Source organism: Manacus vitellinus, unplaced genomic scaffold (genome assembly GCF_001715985.3).
Source record: "Manacus vitellinus isolate BGI_N305 unplaced genomic scaffold, ASM171598v3 scaffold_22_pilon, whole genome shotgun sequence".
Lineage (NCBI taxonomy): Eukaryota > Metazoa > Chordata > Aves > Passeriformes > Pipridae > Manacus > Manacus vitellinus.
In genome coordinates this window covers 8860054-8876572 of record NW_021939632.1, presented here as the reverse complement: position 1 = coordinate 8876572, position 16519 = coordinate 8860054, and the positions used below count along the sequence as shown (strand labels likewise).

At 60.7% G+C, this 16519-nt stretch overlaps 2 protein-coding genes across 2 annotated transcripts; one reads left to right on the top strand and one right to left on the bottom strand.

The window, feature by feature from the left end:
* Positions 1-1788: 1788 nt before the first annotated feature.
* Positions 1789-3082, top strand: LOC103756823 (C-X-C chemokine receptor type 2-like). The gene has a single exon (XM_008922905.2). The coding sequence runs from the start codon at positions 1789-1791 to the stop codon at positions 2863-2865; it is 1077 nt and encodes a 358-aa protein (XP_008921153.1). The 3' UTR covers positions 2866-3082.
* A 1368-nt stretch (positions 3083-4450) lies between these two features.
* Positions 4451-10637, bottom strand: RUFY4 (RUN and FYVE domain containing 4). The gene is made up of 11 exons (XM_029959895.1): positions 10598-10637; positions 9557-9618; positions 8716-8822; positions 8230-8355; positions 7850-7956; positions 7566-7709; positions 5794-6862; positions 5611-5717; positions 4875-5021; positions 4634-4765; positions 4451-4553 (listed from the first exon to the last, which is right to left on the bottom strand). Exons 2-11 carry the CDS (start codon positions 9600-9602, stop codon positions 4451-4453), a joined length of 2088 nt encoding a protein of 695 aa, XP_029815755.1. The 5' UTR covers positions 9603-9618; positions 10598-10637.
* Positions 10638-16519: the final 5882 nt, after the last annotated feature.

Below are 16519 nucleotides of genomic sequence, written 5' to 3'. Positions count from 1 at the left end.
CCCCTTCACATGTGGAGCAGGCTGGGGGCTGGGGTGGGCTGTTCCAGCTGCCCAAGGAGCTGCCTTGTGTGAGGGGAGAGGGAGGTAGGAGGTGGGGGCACTCAGGGCTGTGCTGAGGGCTTGTCTGGGGTGCAAACCCTCCATAGTCCCTGGAGACATCAGCCTTGGGTGCCGTGGAGGGAAAGTGCTTGCTCCCATTTCCTCACACAGCGATGAGCCAGGAGGGTGCATCCCCATGGTTTGTCCCTCCTTCCTCCCTGCTGGGACCCTCAGGGCCACCCCAGTGTCCCCCAGCCCTTCCAGGGTCAGGAGGGGAAATTGTGTGCTGCTTGCTCCCCCAGTTGGGCCAGCTGTGGGATACCCATGAGTGGGGGGATACCCAGTTCTGGAGGAACCAGTAGGATTTTGGAGTGCGGAAGAAGAAAGAAGCAGCCAGAAACAGACAGAGGGGAAGCACTGGTGTCTGGCTCTGCACCATGCCTGTGGAAGCCTCAGTCAAGAGGACCTTCCCCATCAACATTGGCAGCATTCCTGGCTGTGGTCCTCTGGCATGCTGGGACATCAGCATCCCAGCATCACCATCCTGGGATCACCACCTCAGGGTTACCATCCCGGGAAAACTGCAGGAGAGGGGACAGCAGAGCCAGGGAGGGATTTTTCTGGGCAGTGGGCACCAGCCCAGCTGCAGCAGGGAATTCCTGTCAGGCAAAAGGGGAAAGTTGGTCCCAGGGAGGGTTTGGGTTCAAACAGAGCCAGTCTGGGGCCAGAAACCCCCCAGCACTGCAGGGACTCAGCACCTCCAGACAGTCCTGGCCTCTTCCCCCTGGAGGGGCTTGAGGGCTCAGAAATGGGGCAGAGGGGTGAAAATGGAGTGAAACAGGAGTCCATATCCATACTGGGAGAAGGCTGAAAGCCAGTGGTCTCTGGGAAGGTAGGAACAGAGCAAGCTTGTTGTCTCCTACACGTGAGGAAACAGGAAGAGTGACTGTCACCTGTGATTTCCCCATTGAGGCCGAGCATGGGGAACATGAGGATGCCTGGCAGAGCCCAGCTGAGCAACAGGAAGACCAGAGATGTGAAATATTTCCAAAGCCTCCTGCAAAGCGTGTGATGTCTTTCCGTCTGAGGCTTGAAACCACTCACGGAGGAACAGGACTGGGAGGGGGAAGAAGGGCATGAAACACCTTCAGATGTTCTTCAGTGCTGCCTGCCCCAGGCACCATGACCACAGCCTGGCTGAGGTGGCATGAGAGGCAGCTGCAGCAGTGATACTTGAGGGGGTGGAGAGGCTGGTGGGATCCAGGGGTACTTGAAGAACTTCAGAGGTCCCCACTGGGCTCTGAGATGCCCAAAGAGCTCAGAAGGCTTTTGAAGGACCCACACAAACCAGGGGACCCCACAGTTGCCAGAGGAGCCAGGTATCTCCTGGAGAGATGTGATGCTACATTGATGGGGGAGGCCCCCAACCAGAGAAGAGGTGGTCAGTCTGTGAGGGAACCCCTTCTTCCACAGGAGTCAGGGAAGGGACAGGACTGGGGTAAAGTGGAGGAAACCAAGGGGTGCAGGGGGTGTTTTACAAGGGGACGTATGAGGGACAGTGTCTGCCTGCAACACTGCCCATTACCTAGGACAGTGTGAATACAGTGGAGTGATGCAGGAGTGCTGCCAACTGCCTGGGAGGGGGCCTGGGCAGCAATGGAGATGCCAGGGGGCCCAGAGATGCTGTCACACCTGGCCCACACCACTCTGCCACCCCACACTCATGCCATTTTGTGCTCCACAGGCAAAATGGAGTCCTTGTCCTTCAATGGGGATTTGTCCAGCTTACTCTCCTCTCTCTACAACTACACCTATGACTACAGCACGGCCCTGCCTGACGTCGCTATCTCCTCTGCCCCATGCCGGCCTGATGGCTCCGTCCTCAACAAGTACCTGGTGGTGGTGGTCTACTGCCTCGTCTTCATCCTCAGTGTAGTGGGGAATGGGCTAGTGGTTCTGGTGGTGACCTCCAGCCACACCAGCCGCTCTGTCACTGACGTCTACCTGCTCAACCTGGCCGTGGCAGATTTGCTCTTTGCTTTCACCCTGCCCCTCTGGGCTGCCTACCGAGCCCACGAGTGGGTCTTTGGCACCGTGATGTGCAAAGCCATCTCCGTGCTGCAGGAAGCCAACTTCTACAGCAGCATCCTGCTGCTGGCCTGCATCAGCGTCGACCGCTACCTGGCCATTGTCTACGCCACCCGGGCTGCCACTGAGAAGAGGCACTGGGTGAAGTTTGTCTGCTTGGGCATCTGGGTCTTCTCTGTGCTGCTCTCCCTGCCCATGCTGCTCTTCCGTGAGGCTTTCGCCTCACCCAACAATGGCACCGTGTGCTACGAGCGTATTGGTGAAGACACGGCCAAGTGGCGGGTGGTGCTGCGGGTGCTGCCGCAGACCTTCGGCTTTGCTTTGCCCCTCCTGGTGATGCTCTTCTGCTATGGTGTCACCATCCACACCCTCCTGCAGACCAAGAATGCTCAGAAGCAGCGGGCCATGAAGGTCATCTTCGCCGTGGTGCTCGTCTTCCTGGTCTGCTGGCTGCCCTACAATATCACACTGGTGAGCGACACCCTGATGAGGACACGGGCCATCGCCGAGACCTGCGAGAGGAGGAACCGCATCAACACAGCCCTCTCTGTCACACAGGTCCTGGGCTTTGCCCACAGCTGCATCAACCCCATCATCTACGCCTTCATCGGTCAGAAGTTTCGCAACAGCTTCCTCAAGATCCTGGCGCAGCGTGGGCTGATCAGCAAGGATGCTGTTGCCCGCTACGGCCGTGCCTCCTATGCCTCCACCTCTGGCAACACATCCACCACCCTCTGAGCCCTTCTGGTACCCAGTCCTCGTGACTCCCAGCAGATCCCAGCACCCCACACACCTCAGCATCCTCATCCAGCCCCCTGGAACATGGGTGGTGATGCTATGGGGATGGGCAGGGCCACCACTGGATGCTGGACCCCAGCTGGAAGGGGGCTTGGGTGGCAAGGTGATAGGATTCCATTGCCAGAGGAGTGATGCCAAGTGATGCCAAGTGCTGCCCACCCTCCCCAGACAAAGCCTGTGACTCTGGGGATTCTGAGAGCCTGCTGTGGGGATGGTGTTTGTGGCCGTCGACCATACAGCAATAAAGGAGTTAGTGGGTTGATCACCCAGGTCTGGCTTCTCTTTGCCACAGGAAAAGAGACAGCAGGACAGGGCCAGGGCACATTTCCATGGACAGTGCCAGAATGGTGGTGCCAGCTGAGCCTTTCGGAGTGTGGGTAACCCTGCTTCCAGGACAGGGAAGGGCTGTTGCCCCAGAGGCTATTGCAGAGGGTTTGGCATCCTGTAAAACCCCAGAAGGGGCCCAAGCCCAGGTTTTTTTCCCTACAGCCACCTAGCCAGGTCCTAGCACTTCCCTTGTACAGAGGTCTCCATGTGGAGTCTGTCCCACCTGGGGACAAAGCCATTCCTTTCCCAACCCCAGTCCAAGCCCCAGTAGAGCAAATTGCTGAAAGATCCCTAAGCAGCCCCTCACTGAAACTGAGACAGCATTGTGATCCCTGCCTGAAGGGTGCCAGCACCCCAGGCACCCCCTTCTCCCCCCGACACCACAGTGTCAGGATATTGTTGTGCAAAGGGCTGGGAACCTGTCCCTTACACAAACGGGATGTTTCCGCCCCGGCTTGGGCAACTGAGGCTGACATTTGACTGGGGTAGAAGAGCTGAAGAGGGGGCTGTGACCCTGCTGGGGACTCTCCTGCCACCCTGTGTGCCAGGCATCGGGATGCCTACCCCAGCACTCCTAAGCATCTCTTCACAGGGGTCCCATACTGCTACCCCATTTGCCCTTGATCCAGGTTCCTGGGGGTCCTTAACCATGGGGGCATCAATGAGTGTCACCCATGTGCTGGCTCATGGGTGGGTACGGGGGTCTCCTGGCACCCAGGAGGGAGCCCCAGGGACTTGAGGCTGAGCGGGGTCAGTGGGGGTGCTGAGCCTATCACCTTTGCATCTGAGAAACCGCTTGCCCAAGTGGTTCCTCGCAGCGTGGTAGGAAGCCAGAGCTGTTGGTCAAGAGCTGTCTTCCCTCCCTGCTGTGGGACAGGGGAGGCAGGCTCAGCCTGGCTACAGGCAGGACACCCCCAGGAGGACTTGAACACCCCCATGCCAGCATTCCCCCACCCCACACCCAGCCTGAGTGTCAAGCTGGCAACGATTGACAGATAACATGAGAGCCGCAGGGATAACAGAAATGGGTTGTTTTCATTTTTGTGGACCAGCCACGAGAAAGACAGATCTCAAACCTGAAATGTTGGGCAGCAGGACCTGCATGAAGGCCCTGGACACCTGGGTCCCCAGTAAGTCTGAGAGGAGACAGCCAGGGCGGGAGGTGTCCCAGGAACAGTGCCAGGGATGCAGTCCCTGCTCATGTCGCCTGTGGGTGCCTTTGCTGGTAACAAACCAGGCAGCAGCGGCCCTTCTTGCCAAAGTCCATGGAGCACGAATGGCACACCTTGCCCTGGCACAGCCTGCTGAGAGAGCAGGTGGTGAGAGCTGTGCCATCCCAGTGCTGTGTCAGTGCCATCTCCCAGTTACCCCCATAGCCCACCTGCAGCTGTACCGCCGGGAGAGGAGGCGGAAATCCTTGTGGCAGCGGGAGCACAGCCCTGTGTCACGGGGGGCCGGGCCGGGCGTGGGGGTGTCGATGCCCTCTGTTTTCTGCCACAGGGCATCCTTCTCCCTGCAGGAGGGGACAGGTCAGCCCTTTATTTGTCTGGGCTCTGGTGCCCTCCTCTGGGCAAAGGGGTTTGGACCCCCTTGCCCTTGCGTAGAGTTTCCGGGGCTCTCACCGCAGCAGCTCCAGCAGCCGCTCCTTCATGTCGCGGATGAGCTCCTGCTGCCGCGCCTGCTCGGCGCCACGCATGGCCTCTCGCTCCAGGGCCTCCCGCTGTGCCCTCTGCAGCGCTGATGCCCAGCGCTCACCGTCCTGCCGGGCCCTGGCACGGGGCAGCGGGGAGATGGTCCTCCTGTCTCTCGACTGGTCATCTCTCCATGCATGCATGCATGCATCCATTCATCTCTCCCTCCCTCCTTTTCTCTGATGCCCATCCATCCCCAAGCTGTGTCCCCCTCCCCACAGCCACCTTGCCATCTGCTGAATCAGCCACCCATCCATTTCCCCGCTGTTCCTCCATCCTTCCCCACACCCATTCCCCCAGCCTTCTGCCCACCCACCCATACATCTACTTACCCAAAATTCATCCCTCTGTCTTTTCATCCACCATCCCGTCTCCATCCATCCATCCCAAATTCATCCCTCCTGCCCTCCCTCCATCTACTCACCCCAAATCACTCCACCCCTCTGCCCACTCACCCCTCTACCTACCTGTCAGTTCCAACTTGACCCCTCCCTGCAGTCATCCTTCCCCAAATCCTTCCCTCCCTCCCCCTGCCCATCCCCAGCTGCTGCTCCCCTGTGTCCAAGTGGGAAATCATTGGGGGTCCCAAGGGAAACCATGTGGCAGGTGGAGATGGGGGATCCCATTGTGGGGTGGTGGGTGATGGAAGTGAGGGCTCCTGCCCAACCTGCTGAGCTCCTCCTGCAGCCGTGCCACCTCCTGTCGCTGGGCCTGGAGCTGCTGCCGGCTCTGCCATGTCTCCTCCTGTGCTGCAGTGACCAGGCTGGCCAAGCACTGTGGGAGAGTAGCAGCTCAACCTTGGACCCCAAACCCCTACCCCACCATAGGATTCCCTCAGGCTTGCTCATACCATGGCCATGCTGGCAGCTGTGCTGGGCTCCCCCTCTGCCTGGGGGTCCAGTGAGGGCTCCTGGGGACCACGGGCAAGCTTCAGTGCCTGCCGCAGCACCTCCTCCACGACGGCCACCTCATTTTGGGCACCAGCATGCCCCAGGATGTCTGTCTGTCTTGCTGCCACCAGCGCTGCCTGGCACTCCCGCAGGCGGGAGGCGAGCGCTGCCCCCTCTGCCAGCACCTCAGCCAGCTGGGTGCCCCGCTCCTCTGCCACCTCCTGCCAGCCCCGTGCCTCCTTCTGTGCCTGTGCCAGTGCCCCCGGGCACCCTGCTGCCACCACCGTCTCCAGTGCCCGCTCCAGGAAGGTGTTGGTCTCCCTCAGTGCCTCAGCCTCGTGTGCCCACAGCCGGGCCCGCTGGGCACTGCCCTCCTCCTGCTGCTGGTGCCGCAGTTCTGCCCGTGCCAGCCGTGCTGCCAGTGCCTGCACTGCCACCTCCTGCTGACCCAGCTCAGCCCTCAGCTGGGATACCAGTGCCTGTAGGGATGCCTCCATCCCACCCGGCTGCCCGGGCACCAGTGATGGAGAACTCAGCGTGCACTTCATGCCAGTGAGTGGGGTAGCGCCAGGCTCCCTGGCACCATCAGGCTGAGGTGATTTGCCAGAGCCATGTACATCCTTCAGTTCCTCTACATCTACATCCTCCATCTCCTTCTCATCCTCCTCCAACTCCTTTTCATCCTTCTCTTCCAAATTCTCCTTCATGTCCTCCTCCACATCCACCTTCACATCCTCCACCTCCTCCTCCGTATCCTTGTCCTCATCCTTTTCCACCTCCTCTTCATCCTCCTCTTTCATGTCCTTCTTCATCTCCGCGTTTTCCATCTCCATGTCCTCCACCTCTACATCCCCTGCCTGCAGGGCAGACAAGGTGTGTGGACATGGGTGAGCTGGTGTCCCACAGGGTGCCGCGATGGGATGGACGATGCCATCGGGCCATCTGTGTGCCCCAGTGCTGGGGTTGTCTGTCTGCGGAGCTGTCTTTGCTGGGCTGCTCCTGGTCATTGAGCTGGGCCGTACCAGAGACCTAGAGGGGACACAGGGCTCGGGGTCACCAGGTCACCCCCAAGGTGAGCACGGTACTGCCATCCTCCCTCTGAGCTCCCTGTGCACAGCCAACCTTCGGGGATGTAAAGGGCAGCAGGGCTGGTGACACCAGGTGGCACCTGGTGGCAGGGCACCAGGGATGCTGGTGCCACCAGCCTGAGAACCCACAGAATGGGTGGCACCCAGAGACCCCTGTGGTGGTTGCAGGGGGGCATTGGGGCTGCATGTATGCTTGTGGCAGTGCGTGCACACAAGTGTGCGAGCAGCAGAACACGTGTGAGTGTGCTGGAACAGCTGCATTCATGGGTGTCCCTCTGCAAGCTTGCCCGGAGGGCAAGGGTGTGCAAGCACACACATGTGCCCCTGTGTGTCAGATGTCACAGTGTCACAGTGTTGCAGCAGACCTGTGCCTGGGGGTGTACTTGGCAAAGCATGGCTCTGTGTGTGTGTACACGTGTGTGGCATGTTTGCAGGCACAGGCATGGTGTGTGTGCTGGTGCTGGTATCTGTGCCCTCCTGGGGCCATGTGTGGAGGGCTGGCACCTCTGGGGTGCCATGTGGGGTCCAGGGAAGTTGGACAATGCCCATATGCTGCTCTGCAATGTTGAGCCTCAGGTATCTCTGATGCCCCTGACACTGCTGGTGCCACCAATGCCCCCATGTCCCGGTGTCCCCAGGCTCACTCAGAGAACATGGGCCAGGCGGTGTCCAGGTCGTCCCTGTGCAGGGCCAGGTGGAAGGTGACACAGTCCAGCTCATAGAGGCTGCCCAGGATCTCCGCCCGGTGTTGGGGGCTCAGGAAAGGGCTGCGGGCGTAGTACCACTCACTGCAACCACAAAACAGGCTCAGGCACCCCTCTATGCCCTGGGTGGGCACATATGCCCGCAGCACCCTTAGTGACCAGGTGCTGCAGGGCGCTGCCCATCTCGGCCATGTCCCCCACCCTCACTGTGCCCCTGCTCTCACCGGAGGCTCTCGGGGTCAAGGAGGCAGAGCTGCAGGGACTCTGCCAGCTGCCGATGCACCAGGCAGTACCGCAGGAAGGCTCGGCCCCTGCCCACAGGGGTCTTCAGCTGGGAGGGAGAAGGGGTTATCAAACCCTGTCACACCAGTCTGCCCCCTACACACCTTCCCCCCAGCCCATGCAGGGGGAAAGGAGGTCCTCAGGTCCATGGCTGGGGGGCAGTGGGGACCCCAGAGTGGAGAAAATCCTTTATAGCACCAGTGGGTGAATCCTCAGTGCCCAAGTGAGTGTGTACCTGTGCACAAGTGCATGTGCACCCATAAGCAAGCAGAAGCACGTGCATGTGCACAAGTCCCCAGGCATCCCACCAGCCCATGCCCACCTTGTCCAGGGAGGTGACGAAGTGAACGCCCTCGTGCTCCTGCCGGCACCGTGCCAGGCCTTGGCACAAGAAGTCCCAATAGTCCCTGCGCTGCCCAAAGAAGCTCCTCTTCTCCTTGAGGTCGAACTGGCAGATGTACAAGCTTGGAGTTTCTTGTTTGAAGGTGTCCCCTGTCTCCCAGCCTGTCCCCTGTGAGACTGGGATCCAGCCAGCTGCCCCAGCGGGGTTGGTCCGGGTGTCCCCTAGCTGTCCTCTCTTCACTGGCTCCATGCCTCAATTTCCCTTTTGCAGCACGTGCAATTACACACGTGGATGAGGGAGAGCCTGGTCCAGGTGCTCATGTGGCTGGGGCAGCCCAGGGCCAGACAAAGCTGTCTGGGGTCATACCACCCCCCCAGAATGGTTAACATAGGGTCCCCTCTGCTCTTAGCTGTGCCTAAGGGGAAACTAAGGTGTGGAGCAGCAGGGACAGAGGAGAAGCAGTACCTGGAGGAGGAACTCCAGCTGGGCACAGAGGCTGTGCAGCTCCCGGCTCCCATCCGTCACCGGCAGGTTCTGCTCCCGGTAGCTGCAGTTCAGCTCAGCCACGGTCTCTGCAGGACAGCAGGGCTGAGCTGGCATGGCACTGCTCAGGCAGCAGACAGCGGGTACTCTCTCCCATCCCATCCCATCCCCCTCTCCACTGCCTCACAACTCCTGGACCCAGGGATTTCTAATGGCAGAATTATAGAATCTAAGTTGGAAAAGACCTCTAAGATCCAGTCTAGTAGAGAACCAGATCTGCTAAGTCCCCCACTAAACCATGTCCCGAAGTGACACATCTGCAAGTCTTTTAAATACCTCCATGGGTAGTGACTCCACCACTTCCCTGGGTAGCCTGTTCCAATGCTTGATAAGCATTTCTGTGAAGAAATTTTTCCTAATATTTAACCTAAACCTCTCCTGGCATAACTTGAGGCCATTTCCTCTTGTCCTAACCCTTGTAACTGGGGAGAAGAGGCTCATTTCAGGCAGTTGTAGAGAGACATAAGGTCCCCCTGAGCCTCTTTTTCTCCAAAGAGAAAGAGGAACTTGCCCTAGGATGAAACAGGGGAGCAGGGGGAGCAAGGAGCACAGCTATCCGCTGGGCACTGCCAGTCCCCAGGGACTGGCAGCGACGACAGGAGCAGGCAGCAGTGGTGGGGTTGGCACTGGTATGCTCTGGAGCACCCCTGACAGTGACCCCCCCCACTGCCCATGGGCTGGATGCAAGAAAGGACCCAGCACAGACAGGGTGAGATGTGCCATACAGGGGACACGCTGGCAGGGGACTGGCTGGCACACTTACTCTGCAAGTCCTTGATGACACGGTTGAGCTCCCCGTCCCCTGCCATGGCACTGCACAGGGATCTGCAAAGGCAGGGGCAGTGATGAGAAGTGCCAGGCTGGCAGTCCTCTGGCACTCCCAAACTCTCTGTCCCAAGGTCTGTCCTCACTCAGCTCTACCCCAGACCTGCCTGCTGTTAAGGTGAGAGGGGGTGGGTGTAAGCACTCCCTTTCCTTACCCATGTGCCTTCACTGCATGGGGTAGGAGGGATGGGGTGGACAAAGGTGTATCCTGTACCCACTTATTTGTCCATGTGCCCTGCCCCAAAATGTCCTCAGCCTCTGCTCCCATTCCCTGGGGAGTTCCTGAGGCTGAGCATGGCTCATCCCTAGTGTGTCCCTGTCCTTGTCCCTGTCCCTGTTCCTCAGGATTCAGGATGTGGGTTTGGCACAGGGGAAGCTCTGCTTTTTCTTCTGCTCTCGCTTCCCTCACATCATGACCAGTGTGGGGGCTCTGGGATGGTTGGGGAAGGGGGACACACAGCTCCTGACATGCAGCCCCTCCAAACTGAGCCCCCCCTCGGCAGAACCTTGTGGCACAGTATGCTGCCTGGGGGCTGGCACAGGGCTCGGGGGTGTTGTGGGCATGGAGTGGGGAGCTGGGGGGCACAGTGCAGTGGAGTAATTTTGGGGAGTGGTAGGTGGCAGCCTGGGGACAGGGTGAAGGAAAGAGCCCATGGAGGTGGCAGGTCTGTCGCTTGTCACTGTGGATGGTGTCTGGGTGGTGTGGGGGAACACGTGTGTGCATGGAGGTGTGCATGGCAGGGTGTGTGTGCACTCACAGGAGGGTTGTGCATAAGCATGTCCAAGCATGCCTAAGAGTGAGTGAGTGCCGTGTGCCTTCCCCTGTGCCCTCTGTCACGGCAGAGTGACGGAGCAGGACACGCGACTCAGGATGCCTGGGTTCCCATTCCAGTGCCCTTGAGAGACCTTTGATGAACTATCTTCCCATCTGCCCACCCTGCCCATGCCTCAGTCTCCCCGGGGAAGAGAAGCCCCTTACCTGTGGCCAGCAGCTTGAGTGCCCCGAGTTGCTCGCTGAGTGCTGGGGGCACGCTGGAGTGTCCTGCGCCCACGCTGTGCCTGCCTGCTTCTCCTTTTGTACCTTGGCCAGGAGGAAGTGTGGGAGGTCGGTGAGGCCGCAGGAGCCACCACCCACCCAGCCCATATCACATCAGGCACTGCAGCTTAGCCCCCAGCACCCAGCTCCCTGTTATGGAGGGTGCCAGTTCTGGGGGAAGAGTCAGCAAGGCTGGTCCCCCTAGGCAGCTTCTGTGGAGGACAGAGGAAGGACAGTGTCAGGTCTGGGGGGACCCTGGTGTCCTCCCATGAGAGTGGGAATTGGGAATACTTTGAAGGACCATCCTGCAACTTTTGTGGAAGGACCCCTACCCAGCTCACAAGCATGCAGATGGGGCTAAGGTGAGAGCGAACTGTAGTTCTCTGGCACAGAGTCCACCCCCCAGTGCCAACAGCCCCTGGGTACAGAGACCCCCACAGGATCTGCAGCCCCTGTCCACCCCCCTAGCAAGGACCACTGCCTCCCCCAGCAAGGACCACAGCCCTGTGTTGGCATCTGCCCCACACAGGGGGGCTATGCCCAGAGCCAGGGTGCAAACTCTCCCCCAAGCATTTTGACCAAGGCTCCCCCTTGTCAGGGAGTCCCCAGCCCAGCAGTTGCCCCTCAGCCATGGTGCCTGGCCCCCGTGCTGTGTCAGCCCTGTCCTGTGGGTTCCTTCTGGACTGAGGACTAAAACCCTTGGAGGGGGGGAAAGCTAGGGGTGATGCCAACCCATCTTGCCAGTCCAGGAGGACTCACTGCCATCCCGTTCCCCACCACCATTTGGCTTGGTGGATGCCCACAGTGATGCCTACATCCTGCCCTCTGCCACACCCCTCCTTGTAGCACACGCTGCCCCTACCTGTGCCACCCGGGTGTCTTGGGGGCCAACCGCTTCTCCCCAGCCGGGCTTCGCTCGGCACCAAAGTGAAAGTAGGAAGTGATGCTGAGTGGGAGCCTGGGCCTCCCAGCACCCTCCTGGCTCCTGGTGGGTGCTGGGCTTTGAGATGCCCTCAAGCAGCTGGGAGGGATGGGGGAGGCAGTGACAGTGCTCGAGGTGACGCCAGCCTCCTCAGGACCCTCTTGTCCTGTGCCACTCCAGTGTGTGGCACTGTGGGCATGGGATGCAGCATCCCACATAGGATGGGAGTGTGGGTGGGGGGGGATGTGGAGCATCAGCCCACTGTGCCTGGAGGATGCATGTGCTCTTGTATGCGTGTGCAGGCATGTGTGCAATGGCACACTTGTTCTGGCTGTGCATGCATGGCTATGGGGATGCATGTGCGGGTACAAACTCTACACGTGTGGCAGGTGTGGGCACAAGTCTGAGATGGCACCGTGTGTGCCTGCAGACACGTGTGTGCCCTCCATTGCACCCACCCGTGTACCCTGTGCCAGGCACTGCACGGGCAGCACCCCAACACCTGTGGGGGGAATGTGCCCCTGCCCGCTGTGCCACAGCAGCACCCTGGCAGCAGAGTCCCCCGCCTCTGCCCCAGCCAAGGGCTAGGGTGGGGATGCCGGAGGCTGGGGGGGCCCAGAAGACACTCGCCCGTCCTTGGTGCAAGTGCAATTCAATTAACGAGGCCTGGCCCTGGTTCAGCACAGCCAATAAAGCTAATGGCCCTGCACAGGCCTGGTGCTGCCCACCGGGGGGGCTGGGGGCCATCTGCTAATTAAATGAGGGTGGGGGACCATGGAGCCAGCAGTGATGTCACCTCCCCGGGGCTCGGTGTGGGGGGGCTGTACCCTGGCCCCCTCTGCCTGCCAGCCCTCTGCCCCTCCTAGGTGCAAGAGAGAGCTGTGGGGGACAGCTGTGAAGTGTGGGGGACCACCCGAATTCCCTGCACCCCTCTCTGATGCGGCTGCTTGTCAGGAGCCTCCCCAAGGCAAATGCAATTAGTGCCCAGGCCTGGCATTGCCACTGCCCACGCCTGGCACCAGCAACTGCCCTGTGGGGACGATCCTTGCCCTGCACCAGCATGTCATCATGGCAGCATCTGGGGGTGTTGTCGCCAGCTCCTCTTGGCACCACCCCGATGGGTATGTGGAGGATGTGTGGTCCCCAGTGGGGTGCACCCTGTCCCCCTGCCCTGTGCAAGCCCCATGGTGAGGGGGGTGCCCAGGGCCATTTCGAGCTGTTCTGCAGGGAGAGGTTCCCCTGGGTAATTCAGTGCCCACAGCATGGTGCATCAGCCAGGCAGGCTTTGGGGAGGAGACCCCACTGGAAGGGGGCTGGGTGAGGTGTCCCTGAATGTGTCCTCAGGCTCCCAGGAAGAGGAGAAGCTTGGTGGGGTGCCAGGAGGACTAGTAGAGGGGCAGAGAAGTCCCCACTGTGTGTACACGTTGCCAGTTAGGGCTAGGGGTGAGTAGGGGGTGCTACAGGGAAACTGAGGCATGGGCGGAGCGGGGATAGTGGATTGCGCCGCTATCGAATCCAGGGTGTCCGACCTCCTCCATCCCCAAACCTGAGGGCTCTGGAGCGGGGGACACTGTTAGGGTCTGGCATTCACCCCAGCGGATGCCGTGCTCGGAGGACAGGCGGGTGAGTCCCGGGGGTGCCAAGCCCCGAGCCCCGTGTGCGGGCGAAGGAGAGGGAGGAGGAGGAAGAGAAGGAGGAGTGGGAGGAGGGGAGGAGGGGGAGCGTGTCGGAGCTGGCTCCCACCCAAGCACTGCAGGACAGGGGCGGGCACGGTGCTCCCTGCCTGGCTGCCAACGCGCAGGCGACGCTGGGGGACCGGCGGGGGGGACCGGGCCCGGTGGGACCGCAGCCCCCCAGCACATCACCGTCGCACAGCCCCGTGCCCGCGCCCGGACACCTCGGGCCACTGCCCGGACACCGGAGCTTGTTGCGGCCGGTGGGGGGGGGGACGGGGACAGGGCTGGGTTCGAAGCAGCCACCCCCGAGCGTGCGCCTGGGCATGGGGTCGGCCACCTGCAGCCTCCCCTGCCGCCAGGTGAGCCCCGGGGCAGGGGCAGCCATGATCACCGGCGTGAACTGGTGCTGTTGCCACCGTTGGTTGGCCTGGGGAAGTCTCGTTGTGTCCTGCTCCTGACCATCCGCCCCGTCGCCGGCCGGAGGTGAGCGGAGTCAACGCGCCGTGTCACGGAGTTGAGGGTAGCGGCGTCTGCGGGGACATCGGGGCTGGCGGGGTCTCGGGACTGCGGGGGGGCGGTAGGGCTGCCGCGGCCTGCCTGCTGCGGGCAGCGGAGGTTAAAGCCTGCATATGCATGCTAGGTGCAGGGCATGTCCTTTGTCTCTCCTTGTGCCCCCCCCCAGCGTGCCACTGAGACCCTCGCTTCCCATAACCCACACCCGCGGGCCCCTGCAATGCCTGACTGGAGGGGATCTGCTGTACAGCCTTTCATGCAAAGGGATCTGCTGGGATCCCTGTGCCCTTACAGAGAGAACATGTAGGCAGGGGGTGTCCCTGTGTCCCTACTGAATCCACAGTGGGGGCACTGTGCCCCATGGGAGGGCACCCTGAAGCCCATAAAACACCTAGCACGAGAGATCCCTGTGCCCATAAAGTGCCCAGTGTGGGGGATCTCTGTACCTGTAAGCACTTGGTACTGGAGAACACCATACTCATAAAGTACTCAGTCAGTGTGGGCTCCCTGTGCCCAAAAACGTGCCCAACATGAGGGGGCCCTGTGGGGTCACCTGGGTGTAGGTGTGCCCATCAGTACCTGGTGTGTGTGGTATCCATGTGCCAAAGGACTGCCCTGCATAGGGGATTCTCGTGCCCATGCAGCACCTGGTGTGGGGACTCATCCTGTTCTGCCACCCATGCTGTGGAAACTGAGGCAGGGAGGGGAGAAGCTGTTGGAGTGTGAGGACTCCCAATGCGCCACCCTCACTTGGTTCCTCAACCTTTGGGAAGCTGCCCTGTGCCTGGCGGAATGGCATGGGACACTCCAGCTGCACTGTGCCAGAAAAGCTGGTGCCAAAGCCACCACCAGGGCAGTGTCTGGGGGAGTCACTGCAGGCTGGTGACAGTCCAGTATGTGCCAGGGTAGGCACCCAGCCTGGAGGAGAGAGAGGCCTCTGGCTGCTTGGGGACACCAGCGTGTGTCAGGAACGCAGGATCGTGAGCTGATGGGAGTACAGGGGGATACTCAGGGCTATGGGTGGGTGGGAGGCACTGGTGAGGTGTAGGGTGGTGGTTGTGCAGTCCCATGCCCATCCCTGTGTCCGTGTGTCCTTGATGTGGGTATGAGAACAGGGACTCATGGGGGGCTGTAACACACATGTATGCTTGTGCATGTGTGTTCACAAGCATGCAGACGGGGCTAAGGTGAGAGTGAACTGTAGCTGACGTGGGTGTGGGTGCATAGCAGGTATCTGGGGGGCTGTTGTGGGGTGTGTGTCCTCTAGCACGTGTGTGTGTGCTGGGGGCAGTAGCAGTGAGGCTTTACATTCGTGTGAGCTGTTAGAGGGGTGTTCCCCAGTCCTTCCTGTGCCAACAGGCACCTACACACATGGAGGCCCACCCACCACATGTGGTATGGGCTATGTGTGTGGTGTACTTGAGTGTGCCCTAGCATGTACATAGGGGTGTGTGTTATGTGTGTGTATGCCCTGTGCACCCAAGGGCAGCGTAGGGACAGCTCTGCTGGAAGTGGGTGTGGGGGCCTTGGGGACAGGATGACCCCAGGAGGGGGGACACAGAGAAGTCCTGCCAAGGCTGGCCCTGCACTGGGAGTACCTGCCTGCACCCGTAGTACCCATGAGGGGTCCCTGTGCTAAGTGCCCCTGTCTGCATCTCCCTGCTGAGAAAACGATCCTTAAATGATGCTTACGAGCAGTGTCCCTGCAGCCACTCTGCCCCTGTCCCATGACCCTTGTCCCCGCCCTTCTGAGGGGCCTGGGATTGTCCTGGCAGTGAATGGGAGGAGATGATTTATGGGGGGGGTGTGGGGACACTCCTCTCCACTGGGGTTTTTATTTGTGGGCAGTAACAAGGCTGATTAATGAGGGCTGTAATGATGGGGTGGGGTGCGCATGGATGGCGCTCCCTGCTTGTTTGGTGCTGTGAGTAGGATCGGTCCTCACAGCCTCCCTCTGCCCCTAGCTGGCATGGAGGGGTAGGAGGTGCTGTCCCCTACTTCTCCCCTGTCCCAGCTGTCACATCTCCACAGGGGTTCCTCGAGTACGGGGTGGGCAGGAAGGCACAGCAAAGTAGGGTAGAGGTGGAGGGCATGGGATAGGGGAGGGGATGCTGTGTTTTGAGGGGGTCAGATGCAATCCCAGTCTCTGGGGAGGGCAGCCCCCTTGTCCCGCTCTGCCCTTTCTCTCTGAGCTGGTGGCTGTATGTAGCATACAGATGGGAAACTGAGGCACAGGGAGGGGGGGCATTATAGTGCCCACGTCCCCTCCATGTCCAGATCCCTGTGTTAGCGGTGGCTTGTCCTGCCCGGCGTGTCCTTCCCCCTGGCACGTCCTGCACCCTGACTCACACCCTCATGGTCACGGCCAGCTGAGCACAAGTTTCCAGGCTGGAGCCAGAGTCCGTGCTGGTGGAGAGAGAGGGGGGACCGTGTGCCACCCGGCTAAGCCCCCCAGGAGGGGCTGGAGCATCCCCCTGCCAAATCCATCCCTGTCAGGGCTGCGGACTGCCAAGCTGCTCTCCGTCCCGCCTGGAGGTTGTCTCCCCTCGCTGAGGCCCCCCAGCTCCGCGCATGGATGTCCGCCGATCCCTCCCCGTCTCCCATCCCGGGACCACCCAGGGGACACGGCTGGGGATGAGAATGGGGGGGGTACATCCCGCCGCAGGACCCGCTGGAGGCCGGAGAAGGGAGGGGGGTGACGTGGGTGGCGGGTGTCCCTCGGTCAGCGGAGGAAATGGATCCCAAATGTGTGTG